Consider the following 13500-nt stretch of genomic DNA (forward strand, 5'->3'; position numbering starts at 1 on the left):
TAATGTACTGTTGGATCCTATTGGCTAGTATTTTGGTGAGAATTTTTGCATCCATGTTCATCAGGGATATTGGTCTGTAATTCTCCTTTTTGATGGGGTCTTTGTCTGATTTTGGGATCAAGGTAATGCTGGCCTCATAAAATGAGTTTGGAAGTTTTCCTTCCATTTCTATTTTTTGGAACAGTTTCAGAAGATTAGGTATTAATTCTTCTTTAAATGTTAGGTAGAATTCCCCTGGGAAGCCATCTGGCCCTGGGCTCTTGTTTGTTGGGAGATTTTTGATGAGTGCTTCAATTTCCTTAGTGGTTATGGGTCTGTTCAGGTTTTCTGTTTCTTCCAGGTTCAGTTTTGGTAGTTTATACATCTCTAGGAATGCATCCATTTCTTCCAGATTATCTAATTTGCTGGCATATAGTTGCTCATAATATGTTCTTATAATTGTTTGTATTTCTTTGGTGTTGGTTGTGATCTCTCCTCTTTCCTTCATGATTTTTTTTTTTTTAAAGATTTTATTTGACGGAGAGAAACACAGCGAGAGAGGGAACACAAGCAGGGGGAGTGGGAGAGGGAGAAGCAGGCTTCCCGCTGAGCAGGGAGCCTGATGCGGGGCTCGATCCCAGGACCCTGGGACCATGACCTGAGCCAAAGGCAGACACTTAACGAATGAGCCACCCAGGCACCCCTCCTTCATGATTTTATTTGGGTCATTTTTCTTTTTGATAAATCTGGCCAGGGGTTTATCTTATTCTTTCAAAGAACAAGCTCCTAGTTTCGTTGATCTGTTCTACTGTTCTTGTGGTTTCTATTTCATTGATTTCTGCTCTGATCTTTATTATTTCTCTTCTCCTGCTGGGTTTAGGCTTGATTTGTTGTTCTTTCTACAGCTCCTTTAGGTGTAGGGTTAGGTTGTGTATTTGAGACCTTTCTTGTTTCTTGAGAAAGGCTTGATTGCTATATACTTTCCTTTCAGGACTGTCTTTGCTGCATCCCAAAGATTTTGAACAGTTGTGTTTTCATTTTCATTTGTTTCCATGAATTTTTTAAATTCTTCTTTAATTTCCTGGTTGACCCATTCATTCTTTAGTAGGATGCTCTTTAGCCTTCACGTATTTGAGTTCTTTCTGATTTTCCTCTTGTGATTGAGTTCTAGTTTCAAAGCATTGTGGTCCGAAAATATGCAGGGGATGATCCCAATCTTTTGGTACCAGTTGAGACTTGATTTGTGACCTAAGATGTGATCTATTCTGGAGAATGTTCCATGGGCACTAGAGAAGAATGTGTATTCTGTTGCTTTGGGATGGAATGTTCTGAATATATCTGTGAAGTCCATCTGGTCCAGTGTGTCATTTAAAGTCTTTATTTCCTTGTTGATCTTTTGCTTAGATGATCTGTCCATTTTGGTGAGGGGGTGTTAAAGTCCCCTACTATTACTGTATTGCTGTCAATGTGTTTCTTTGATTTTGTTAATTGGTTTATAAAATTGGCTGCTCCCAAGTTAGGGGCATAGATATTTACAATTGTTAGATCTTCTTGTTGGAATGACTCAGTATGATATAGTGTCCTTCCTCATCTCTTATTATAGTCTTTGGTTTAAAATCTAATTTGTCTGATATAAGGATTGCCACCCCAGCTTTGGGTGGCAATCCATTTTTTTTTTCTGTTAAATTTGAGTTTACCTAGGGCACCTGGGTGGCTCAGTTGGTTGGGCGACTGCCTTCGGCTCAGGTCATGATCCTGGAGTCCCGGGATCGAGTCCCGCATGGGGCTCCCTGCTCAGCGGGGGGGTCTGCTTCTCCCTCTGACCCTCTTCCCTCTTGTGCTGTCTCTCATTCTCTCTCTCCCAAATAAATAAATAAATAAAATCTTTAAAAAAAAAATTTGAGTTTACCTATTCTAGATAAGAGTCCTTTGTCAGATATGTGGGTTTGTAAGTATTTATCTTTCCGTTCTCTTAAAGAAGGTCTTTCACAGAACAAAAAAATTTTAATCTTGAAATCTATTTTTTGGTGTGCTACTCACTTCACTCAGCTTTGCCTGATGTCTTTCAGAGGTACATTTCAACCTGTAGGTTCAGTTGATTGAATGGCTAGGAAATGATTTAAACATTCTTTCTCAAATCAATCTGGCCAGATTGTACTTAACCTACGTCTTGAAATTTATCAGCAAAGGTGTTGAATGACTTTTCAAAATCTCTACTGGATCTGTAGTTTTGACTATTTTTCATTTCTTCCTATTTCATTAATTACTCTTTAATTTCTCCCTCCTGCTTCCTCTGGTTCACACGGAGGATCAGCCAACACTTACTATAATGAATGGGAATTAGACTTGGCAGTCGTTGCCAACACTCTACTGTTGCAGCACAAAAACAGCCACGGATGCATGTGAATAAATGTGTGGGGCTCTCTTCCTTGAGTGAGTCTCCATCAGTGGGAAAGATGGTTTCAGATAGCGCAGTGCTAAAAATCTGTTTCACCTTTAACATTAAATCATAGTTGAGCTGGGTATAAAATCTAACGTGACAGTTGTTCTCTTAATGCTTTAAAGGTGTATATTTTACCATCTTCGGTCCTTGCTGGTGGGAGATTGGTTGTCTACTTGTTCCTTGAAAGATTACTTCTTTGCCACTCTGATGTGTCTTAATCGGGGTTGATTGACAGTATCTGGGATACCTTGTGCTTCTGGAATCTGAGGAGTTCCAGTTCTCAACCTCTTTATTTTCCCATTCTGAAATTTCTGTGAGACTCTCTCATATTTTCCAGTTCATTAATTTTTTCAATATTTTATTTATCTTTAGAGAGAGTACATGTGGGGGGAAAGAGAATGTTAAGCGGGCTCCATGCTCAGTGTGGAGCCTGACATTGGGCTTGATGCTGTGACCCTGAGATCATGACCTGAGCTGAAATCAAGAGTCAGACGCTTAACCCACTGAGCCACCCAGGCGCCCCAAATCTGGTAAGTTTTAAATTTCAGTTAATATATGTATTTAATAGTTTCAAATTCTAGTATCTTTCTTTGACCAGATTCTACTCAGGTTCTGTGGAAATCTCAGTGAGGACCTGACATTGGGGTGGGGGCGCTTCTGTCTCTGCCTTGGCCAGGCCTAGCAAGAATTCCGCTAGGTCAATTTAGCCAGAATAATAGGTTACCTTGCCATCAGCCAGGGTTCCTCTGATCAGTCTGGGCTGCCTCCAGCAAGAGTCCTGGCAGGTCGGGTTAGCCAGAACTTCACCATCCCTGATGGTTCCTCTTGGTAATTTTCCATCCACAGAGCTCCCCCACCCTGCTCCTTGGCTGTCAGTCCCCACTTTTCCCTGTTGTTATCAGAGCCTGATCTCTCTCCCCTGTATGGCCAAACCCCATTGCAGTGGTCCCTATACCACTGTGATAGTCCCCCTGAATACAGCCTGCCTGCCTGGTCTTTTCCAAGCATCATGAGTAATCTTTCCTTTAACAGAGGTCCTTCTCCTGTTGTTTGGGGCAGTCGCTGACTTCCAGCCCTGTGCAGTGGAGCTTCAGCTGTGGGAATCATGCACAACAGTGGTTGACCCAGGGCTTTCCAGACATTGGAGAGAGTGTACATTCAAACCCCTGAAGAGCAGATCTGTGGTTATACATTTTCAGGAGGTGAGTTTATAATTGTCTATGGTACTGTCTCCTGTGTCAGAGGTCCCAGGGCTCATCAGCCTTGGCTTGGGCAGGGGGAGGCTTTGGGCCTCTTTTTTCTAAGTACTCCTTTGCACAGAACTTTGTTTTGACTCTTAGCTCCTGCCAGGTGGACAGGCACTCCGTTGTCATATAATGAACTAAGTAAGAGAAAGGAACTAGTTTTCCCTCTGGTAGGGAAGGCAGGGGTCAGCCAGGTAGGGGTGAGCTGGATGGCTGGCGGGGGTGGCTTACCGCACTGCGGAGGAGGGTCCAGGGGCACGAAGTCCCGGGCACACAAGTGGATGTAGGCGGCCGCCAGGTTACAGGCAGGGTGGAGCTCCTGGGTGCCACAGGTGTCCTGGATGCACAGGCTGAGGAATGGCGTGGGGTCCACCTGAAATCCAGCACCCACAGTCACGGTCCTTGCGCGTTATAGCCTTGCGAGTAGCACAGGGGAGGGGCAGAGGCAAGATAGGGGTCAATTTGGGTCCCCTGGTCTACCTGCTGCATGGCTTCTGCTGGGGTCCAGACCCAACCTCACACTCACCACCCTGAAGCAGTTCCCCAGGCAGGAACGGGGGTCCTGGAAGAAGGCCCAGCAGGTGGGGCTCCAGCCTGGGCACTCCTGAGTTTTCTCCATGGCCCTGCAGTCGCCACCCACCTAGTGAGACAAAGCCCAGACTCAGGCCTGCCGCCTGGACCTCCTCCTTCTTGGGCAGCTTGGACAGAGAAGCTGTCTGCAGAGTACACATGCCCCAAGCCAATCTCTACCCACACAGCCCCCGGGACACACGACCCCCCAAAGGAGGCGGGCTGGCACACCAGCTCACCTGCCAGGCGAGGGCGAGCTCCTCCAGGCTCTGGGCCGCTGTGCCATCCGGCAACATCAGCTCATTGCCCGCCTCATTGTCATTGGTGCCCAGAAGGCCAGCAGACACCCCTGTACAGAAAGGGGGCCAGGTGAGAGCCTGTCTGGGCCCACGTTCCAGGAATGCCCGAATCCTCCACACCCGACGCCCACACCACCTCCTGGGCTCTAGCCCTTCATCAGAGGGAGAGGAGAAGGGAGCAAAGCATTTGTGTCCCTTTTGGGACCCTCCCCATGCCCACCGTCCTCATCCCAAGTGGCCTGGGCCGACGGGAGAGCTGTTCTGGGGCTGCCCTGAACCCGGAGTCGATGTCCCAGAAAGGAGGTAGAATATGGGGTCAGAGAGCCCCGGGCTTAAATCCGGGCTGTGAGAATGGTGGCCCGTACATGAGCTTCAGTGAGGTCATCCAAACCACAGCCAACAATGGGGAGGAGAAGGGGAGGAGGCGGCGACCGGGGTATTACAGCTGCAGAGACAAGGCCAGTGGGCACCGAGCCGAGCAGGATCTGTCCACCTGCAGTGGGGACGGTCCGAGCACTGCCATGACCCAGCAGGGAGACATGGCCTTGGACCTCCTTCCCATCCTGAGCCCTTCAGACTGTTCTCCTGCCTGCTCAGCTTGTAAGCCCCAAAGATCAGCAGCAGCCTGAGGGAGTCCCTGGGCATCCTGCCCCCGGCGTCCCGAGGACCCCAAGAGTGCCCCTGGCTGGGGATCTGCCAGCCTCTGCAAGGCCGACCCCACCGGCTCGGAGGCTGCTAGCTGGGACCCAGACCCACCATGGAGCCAGAGGCCCAGAGTCAGGCTGCAGAGACCAGCTCGGACATCACAGGTGACGGAGATGCCGTCCTCACTGGTTAGCTCGATCCTGGGGACATCCCTCCTCATCTTGGCAGGAGGCAGATCGACGTGCAGACAGCTCTCCGTAGGCGAGGAGGAATCATACAGCCTGTATGTCTGGGGGCCAGACATGGGCTGAGCAGACAGGTGGCAGGCAACGTGGGGCACCAGGTGGGAAGGGTCTGGGGCCCAGGACATGGGCGTGTGGATGTGACAGGAACGTGTCATCCTTCTGGGCCCCCTGCCCCTCCCACTCTCGCATGCTCACCTTCAGGCTCGGGTAGAGCACCAGGGTGGTATGGTTCAGCTCCACGGACAGGGACGGGAGCCCCGAGTGGTCCCGGTTCAGTGTCAGTGAGAACGTGTCGTGGGCAAAGTCCTTGGCCAGCAGCAGACGGCCACAGTGGACACCCAGCCTCCACACCTGGCCATCAAAGGTCACCACATACCTGGCCCCGGCCACCACAGCATGGTCTGGGAAGAAGAAAGCCCAGGGCAGGTAAGATGGCTCTGCCCACTCTGCCCGCTGCCCTGGGGGCCCTGAGCGCAGGGGGTACTCCAGGGCATCCAGAGCCTTTCTGGCCTGTGACCCCTTGGGCAGCCTACATGGGGGGGTCTATCCCCAGCTCTTCTCCACCATTTCCAGCCAAGTCGACAATAAAAAGAAAGGACTGATACAGGATTCCTTTCATACGAAGTGTCCAGAGTAGGCAAATCCATGGAGCCAGGAGGTAGACAGGTGGGAGCCAAGGACAGAGGGTGACAGCTAAGGGACAGAGGACGCTTGTGAGGTCATGAAAATGCTCTACAACTGACGGCGGTGGGGGATGTGAACCTCTGAATATATTCAAAGCCGCTGAATTATATGCTTGAACTAAACAGTGTGGTATGCGAATTGTGGGTCAATGAAGCTATTGAAAAATAATCACTATAAAAAACACACAAAAGTATGACCAAAGGCTCCATCTAACGCAAGGAAGGTACCATGGGGGCCTGGCTCTGCCCTCCTCCAGGTGGGCAGAAGATCGAGACAGGGACAGCGTGCCCCACCGGGCCAGTTCGGCTGCTGAGCAGCGACTTGGGCTAGAAGTGGGGGGGCACTAGGGGACACATACCCAGGCCAGGGGGCTGCTGGCCCAGCCAGCCTCATGAGGAGGGTCCTGCATGCCCCTTCATCAGCCATCAGAGCTCAAGGTCACAGGCCAGCCCAAGGTCACATAAGTACGGAACTCCAAGGCCAACTTCAACCTCACCGTGCTGCCTAGCAGAGAAAGTACCCCTGACCCTAGGAGGGCGACCGCTTGCCCCGAACCTCAGCATTCCCACGTGGTCGGTACGAACCACACTGATACACCAGTCCTACCAGGCCCTGAGTGCCACACCTGCCTGTGGACTTGAGGCCCACCCCAGCACCAAGGAATTCGGCTCACAAACCACACGTGCCTGTCACCCAGAGGAGTGAGCCATGGTGCCACCTCCAGTGCACAGAGGGGAAACCAAGTCCCAGAGAGGTGGGAAGACTCGCCCGGGCCACACTCAGGCACGAGCTGGATGCAAACTCCCACGGGGCCCCAAGCCCCTGGAGCCACATCTGGTCTTGGCACAGCCTGTGGTGGCCGGCCCTGCCTCACCACGAGTCTGGACTCCATTAGCCGCCTTCCGGCTCCAGCTGGAGGTCTGCCTTTTGCGTCTCCAGCACCAACAAGGGGGAGGGAGCTGGCCTCGAGCCCCAAGCAGCTTGGCCCACTTCTGGGTTGGGCCCCAGACTCAGGCTTTCCTATGCTGGACGAAAGCCCGGATCTGCAGCCCAGTCCTCGTCCACTATGACCTGGGACAGTCCAGTAACCTCTGGGCCCTGTGGTACTGGGCTCAGGTCCCGGGGGCCACCCAGGACCAGGCCCCTGTCTGCTCCTGCCACGTCCTGCTGCCCCATCCCACAGGGTTCAGGGCTTCCCGGGGAGGAGGGTGGCCCGAGACTCACAGTCGTGGGGGCTCTCCAGCAGGCGACGCTGGAGCCGGTAATACTCGGCCCACACATTGGTCCTGGACAGCTCGCTGAGCGGCCGCAGCAGCTTCTCCACCACGTAGCCGGTCACCCGGGCCACAGCCAGGGGCTCGTTCCCCGCTGGCAGCAGCGGCAAAGTCACCCGCACCGAACAGTTCCTGGAAGGAGCACAGAGGAGGTGGAGGAGGGTCCAGGCTCGGGGCAGACATAGCGGCCTCACTGGAAGGACACAGATGTCTGGGCTCCTGCCGGAGCGGGGGGGACGTACATGCTGCCCCCCAGGGCCTTGGGTCAGGTCTATGTGAACCCCGAGAATGGGCCGGCCCACATCTAGGGCTCCTGGAGGTGGGGTGGACAAGGGCAGCAAAAGCATCGGAGAAAGGGGAGGTCGGAGCCAAAGGGGACCTTGGGAGTTCGACCATCAAGGGAGCACCCTGAAACTTTCTCAGGGCGGAAAACAGGGGTCAAGTCGACTTTGTGGGGTCTGAAGGAGCAGAGAGGTCTCAGCACACGTTGGGCTTGGAGGTAGATGAGGAATAGTTCATGCCCTCGACTGCAGGTGGAGGTAGGTGCCGGGGGTGGGGGAGGACATTTACCTCCCCCAGGAGGCCCGGAGGACCTGCAGCGGTGGGGCTGGAAGTGGTCTCAGAGGCCTCCCTGCCCCCCACACCCCTTCCTCAGCACAAGCACCCAGTGCTGACCCCTTGCCAGGACCTCCCCCGGGCAGGAGCCCCCTAACCGCACCAGTCAGCCCCTACCTTTGCAAACAGCCCCGACTAGTACATTCTTCTGCACACCAGCTGACACCATGCCCCCTTGGCAGCTTCCCTCGGCCAGCCCACGTTGTGACAGCATCGAGAGCCCTGGTGGCCTGAGCACCACCCGAGGCACCGAGCACTGATCCAAGGTTGCCCAAGTCAGAGCGGGATTCAAGCCCAAGCATTCCCCCGGTCCCCACGCGCTGTGAGGTCGCTTGGCTGGGGCCGCTGCCATTCCGAGCCCCCCCCCCCCCCACTGCTGATGGGGCCCCAGCCTGGGAGGGGGAGGGGCGCACACACCCCAGAGCCCAGGCCTGTCTCTGAGGCTGGTTCTGCTGCCCCATCCGGTCCAGTCCCCTCTCTGACAACTCCCAGACTGTTGTACAGCCCAGACCTCAAAATAGCAGTTCCTACTGGCCGTTTCCAACTGCGTGTCCTCATGGCTTCTCAAGTTCAACGCGTCCAGAATGGCGCCTGACCATCCCCGCTCCTGCCACACACACTGAATAAAGGCCCCCCGAAGACCTCCAAGTGCCTGGGCCCTAGGACTACGGGAACTGATGTGGCCAAAAGCACTTTGCGGGTGTGCCTAAGTGAAGGATTCTGGGATGGATTATCCGGGTGAGCTCATGTCGTCAGAAAAAGGGTGGGAGGAGGGTCAGAGAGACAAGATAGAAGGACAGAGTCTGGAGAGAAAGTGATGCTGTGGCTTTCAGCTTTGAAGGCGGAGGAAGGGTCTCTGAGCCAAGGAGCGCTGGTGCTCCTAGAGGCTGGAAAAGGTAAAGGGGGTGGGTTCTCCCCTGGAGCCTCCCTGGGAGCCAGCCCGGCTGACACGTTGGCTGTAGCCCACTGAAACAGATTTCCCAGACTTCGGACCTCCAGAACGACACGAGAATAAATCTGTGTTGTTTGAAGTCACTAAATGTGTGGGTCAAGGGGCTATGGCAGCAAGAGGAAACTGATAAAGCCCCCATCTGCCTGCCACCAGTCATCCCTCATTGCTCCACCAATGGACCAGACCGTCCCTCCTGCCCTTTGCAAGGCCAAAAACCTCGGTGCCACCTGTTCCAACATCTAAGCCAATCTGTCAGCAAATCTCCAGGCTTGACCTTACAACACGTCCAGAATCTAAACACCTCGCGGCCCTTCCACGGCTCCCGAGTCTCGCCCAGACACCCACAACCGAGGGCCACTCCTTACTGTGCTCCGCACTGCCATCCACACCACGCCCCTGCCCCCAGCCAAGTCTCACCACCAGGGCCAGAGGGATCTTTTTATTTTATTTTTTGACAGAGACAGCGAGAGAGGGAACACAAGCAGGGGGAGTGGGAGAGGGAGCAGCAGGCTTCCCACGGAGCAGGGAGCCCGAAGCGGGGCTCGATCCCAAGACCCTGGGATCCTGACCTGAGCCGAAGGCAGACGCTAAATGGCTGAGCCACCCAGGTGCCCCCAGAGGGATCTTTTTAAATGGGATATACATCATGTCTTTTCTCAGCTCGAAACCTTTTGTGGGTTCCCATCACAGAGTAGAAATCAATGTCCTCACAAAGGCTCCAGGCCACCTGGATGCCCCTCAACCCTCAGGCTCTTGTAGCCTCCACTCCAGCCCCACTGGTTTCCTCCATACTCCTCCAGCAGGCCAGGCACACTCCCACCCTTGGGTCTTTGCACTGGCTGTGGCCTCTGCCTGAAACTCTTCCCATGATGCCCACAGGGCCCCCTCCCCCAGCTCCTTCCAGCCCTTGTGCAAATGCCACCTTCTCAAAGAAGCAGACCATGGCTTCAGCATGCCAAGGGTGCCCCCCACCCCACTTGTCCTGCCTGTTCTTCTCCAGCATTTACCACCCAATATACCAAAGCACAGGCTAGGAAACTGTCTCATGGGCGAGATCCAGCCCGTGTCCAGTTTCTGGAGGACCTGCAAGGTAAGAGGGGCTCTTCTGTTTTTAAAGGATTATTGAAAAACAAAGGGAAGATGAAGGGAAAGACCACTGAGCCTACAAAGCCTGAAAACTTTTACCCTGAGGCCCCTCTGGAGGAAAGTGTGGCCGAGTACGGTGTAGATAACCTAGCTCTTTGTTCAGTGTGAGGATGGGGATGGGTCTCATTCACTGCTGTATCCATAGAACCTAAAACAGCTCTCACCCGGAGAACCTGTTCATCCAATACCCGTGGAATGAAGAATAAGCCTCAACTTAACAGATGAGGACTGAAAATGCCCCCCTGGCAGGGTCGTCCTAAGGAATACACGAGACCAAGGGTGCTGTAGCCTGGGGCCTGGCCTGGGGCAGGGAGGCAGAGAAGGACGGTCCCTGGTCCCCAAGGTACCTGGCTGAGAAGCTGTACAGGGCCAGCAAGGGCTTGCAGAGCCTCCGCAGGGCCTGGGACAAAGTGGATTCGGCCCAAGACAGCATCTGGCGGGCGGCCTGCAGGGGGCGGGCGGGGAGAGCCATCAGGGTTCACCCCACCTGGCAGGCCCGCGTCCCACCCCCTCGCCCCACCTCACCAGCTCCATGGCTGCCCCGATGGGCCTGGGCCCCAGGGCCCGCCACAGCCGCACGGCCTCCTCAGCCCGCTCCCGCCACACCTCGTCCAGGGGCTGTGGGGTCACCTCCAGGTAGGCGTCCTTCAGTGTGGCCAGGGGCCCTGCAACAGGTGGCCGCCACCCACCGTGAGCCCCCTCCCCATCCCCCACCCGGAGTCCTGACCTCAGGCCAGATGCCACTGCCTGCAGCCCAGACCCCGGCAGGGGGACCGGCCCCCTTGATGACCCAGGCCTCCAGGAAACAGGGCCTGTTCCAGGGAATAAGGTGGCGGCACGAGGGACTGCAGGGAAAGAGCCAGCCCGGCAGGCCCGAGACTTCCCCTCTGCAAGGCCTGTTCCCAAGGTCGGCCCTGGGCTGGCATGTGGGAGCCCGGATGGGAGGAGGGTTGCCACCACTCCCAGAACCGAAAAGAGGGCCTCGCTCTGCCCAAACCATTTGCAGGGACAAATGGCTTGTGCCCAACACCCCCTTTCCTCCTGTGAGTCCGGAATGGTGGTGTGTGCCAGGGGAGGCTTCCTCCAGGACCAGCCCCCTAAGAAAACCCTCGGAGCAGGACCTCTAACGAGCTTTCCTGGCAGACCAGTGGTGGTCACCATGTGACGCTGGGGGAATTGAAGGCGTCCTGGGTGACCTCCCTGGGAGAAGATTCTGGAAGCTTGTGCCTGGTTTCCCTCCCTCACTCGGGCCTGGGCCCCCGTGCCGCTTCCCTTTGCTGATCTTGCTCTGTGTGCTTTCGCTGTAACAAATCCTAGCTGTGAGCAGGAAAATATTCCGAGAACTGAGCCCTAGCGAGCCACGGAAGCTGGGGGTGGCCGTGGGGATTCTGACCCAGAGACAGAAGCAGGGTGGGAGAGAAGGGCCAGCTATCGGCCCTGGTGCTCGTGTGGAGAGGCCTGAAGTTCCCAGCATCACTCGGAGGACGCTTGGGGCAGCGGCGACTTAGTAACCAGGACAGAAGCCTGAACCGCACAGCCACGCTGGTGCTGATCACAGAACCAGAAATAGGCTCTGGGATCTTCCAGCACTAATAGAAATAAAGCTGTAGGCCCAAAAGAAATCAGGCAGGGACTGGAAAAAAAAAAAAAATAGACCAGCAGTCCGCAAAGAACCAAGGCAGCAGGCATGAGGGATGTTAGCTTGGAGAGCTGCAGGGATGGAGGCAGCAGAGTGAACACGAAGGCTGCAGGCCCATAAGGCCCCACAGGCCGGGAGGGCTCTGGGGTCGGGCCCTCACTCGTGCACTCACGTTCCAGCTCGTTCCGCAGCTGCTCCAGCCCCGCCCGTAGTCTCTCCAGGTAGGGGGGCAAGTGGTGTATCAGCGCCTGCCTGGCCTGGCCCCATGGCGCGGCCACCGCCCGGCCACTCGCCACCACGGCTCCCAGTCCCCCGTGGGACAACTGCAGGAGGGGGCCCACCATGCTGTCCAGGGTGCCCGCCGGCCGCACCTGGGCAGGGAAATCGAGGCAAGATCGGTGTGAGGGTCTGGGGCACCCGGCACTCCAGAAGATCCTCATGCCTGGTGAGTGGAGGGCACAGGATGGGCCGGGGGAAGGGGGGGGCATCTCCACACAGCACCTCCCCTTCTCGAAGTGTGTCCCCGACCCCCTGGTGCAGTCTACCCACCAGGCGCCGGAACCTTTCCACGTAGGCATCCAAGCCTCGGATCTTCTTCTCTAGCTGGGCTTCCACCTGGGCCCCGATGGCTGCCATCCTGGACTGTGGGCACAGAGGGACAGGCTGGGGACTCCGGGGAGGGGGGTGCTTCCTGGGACTGGGGTGGACAGGAGGTTCTCGGTGCCGGCCATAGGGCCCCAGGATATGTTTGCATGCTACGGGGCTGCCTCTGGTTTTCTGGGCCTTGTTGGACCCAAAAGGCTCGCAGCCCAGCACCGTGGTCTGGGCCCCAGGGAAAACAGCATCCCCCACCCCCGGGGCCGCCTCACCTCCACGCTGCCCAGCAGGGTTCCCGGGCAGCCGTGTGCCTCCAGGCGAAGACTCTGGTTGGCAGCCTGCAGGCTCAGGCGTCCCAGGGGCTGCACAGGCTGCCCGCCGTCCTGGAGCAGGGCCTCCACCTCAGCCGTTCGCCTGTGGGCACATGCCCGCAGCACCACGCTCTCCTCTCGGCTCCCTGGGGCCAGGAAGGGTCCTGCTGTTGCCCCCGGGACTTGCCTGGCTGCCACCCGGCTGTCCACACCTCCTCCTCTCCACGGAGAGCTTCCTGTTAGCCCCAGGCCCTAGCGTTTGCAGGCCTGGAAGCGTACCACCCAAGTCAGCTTCCCGACCCCCTGAGGCCTGGGCTCCTTCTCATCCCCCAGCCCATACCCACCTCCCGTCTGCCCACCTGGACCCTTCTCCCAACCTCTCCTGACATCACAGTCCATACAGGTGGCTGCAGGGGGCTCACTGTCTCCTCCGAGCTGAGGGCGCCACGAAGTCCTAACCGGGTTCCCTGACTCAACTCTCAACACCCCGATCTCTGTCCTCTCTGGGGCCCAGGTGGGCCCCGCCCCAGCCATCTGAGCAGTCCTCGCTGTCTCTACTCACCTTCCTCATGGGTCACAGCGGCCTGGAGGCAGCTCGGGGCCCGGGACACCGACAGCCTCACTTTCTCGTCCCCATTGTCCACAATTCCCTCTAGCTGGATGCTGGCCCGAGAAGCCGAGGTGAAGACCCGGCCCCGCAGGCCGAGCTGCTGAGCCTTGGCGCTGAGGATCTGCAAACAGGAGAGCAGAGAGCAGAGTGGGGCCTGGTCCCCCCGCTCTTGCTAGCCCCGGGCCCAAGGAGAGAAAAGGCAGCGCCCACCCCCTGCCCCACATCTCCCGGGGCACTGGGACCCCCA

The 13500-nt window shown here is 56.2% G+C and overlaps 1 protein-coding gene across 4 annotated transcripts; it reads right to left on the reverse strand.

The window, feature by feature from the left end:
* Positions 1-3660: 3660 nt before the first annotated feature.
* LOC145718841 (uncharacterized) lies at positions 3661-13428 on the reverse strand. Of its 4 annotated transcripts, none has more exons than XM_081810358.1 (12): positions 13206-13428; positions 12605-12746; positions 12285-12377; positions 11908-12106; positions 10622-10761; positions 10444-10541; positions 7334-7515; positions 5621-5826; positions 5292-5469; positions 4476-4585; positions 4193-4306; positions 3661-4039 (listed from the first exon to the last, which is right to left on the reverse strand). In XM_081810358.1, exons 3-12 carry the CDS (start codon positions 12369-12371, stop codon positions 3680-3682), a joined length of 1674 nt encoding a protein of 557 aa, XP_081666484.1. In that variant the 5' UTR covers positions 12372-12377; positions 12605-12746; positions 13206-13428; the 3' UTR covers positions 3661-3679. The 4 variants fall into 4 exon arrangements, with proteins under 4 accessions (XP_081666484.1, XP_081666483.1, XP_081666485.1 ...); XM_081810357.1 differs by having other exon boundaries at positions 12605-12789; XM_081810359.1 differs by lacking the exon at positions 12285-12377 and having other exon boundaries at positions 12605-12789; positions 13206-13427.
* Positions 13429-13500: the final 72 nt, after the last annotated feature.

This window comes from Leptonychotes weddellii, unplaced genomic scaffold (genome assembly GCF_054177405.1).
Source record: "Leptonychotes weddellii isolate Sample4059 unplaced genomic scaffold, ASM5417740v2 HiC_scaffold_2347, whole genome shotgun sequence".
NCBI lineage: Eukaryota > Metazoa > Chordata > Mammalia > Carnivora > Phocidae > Leptonychotes > Leptonychotes weddellii.

Excerpts from the sequence above, each read along its gene's own strand:
- LOC145718841 (XM_081810358.1), bottom strand. The coding sequence starts at position 12,371 with ATGGCAGCCATCGGGGCCCAGGTGGAAGCCCAGCTAGAGAAGAAGATC. Across the intron at positions 12,107-12,284 it reads TGGAAAGGTTCCGGCGCCTG|GTGCGGCCGGCGGGCACCCT; the intron begins GTGGGTAGACTG and ends TTCCCTGCCCAG. Across the intron at positions 10,762-11,907 it reads GCTGCGGAACGAGCTGGAAC|GGCCCCTGGCCACACTGAAG; the intron begins GTGAGTGCACGA and ends CACCTGTTGCAG.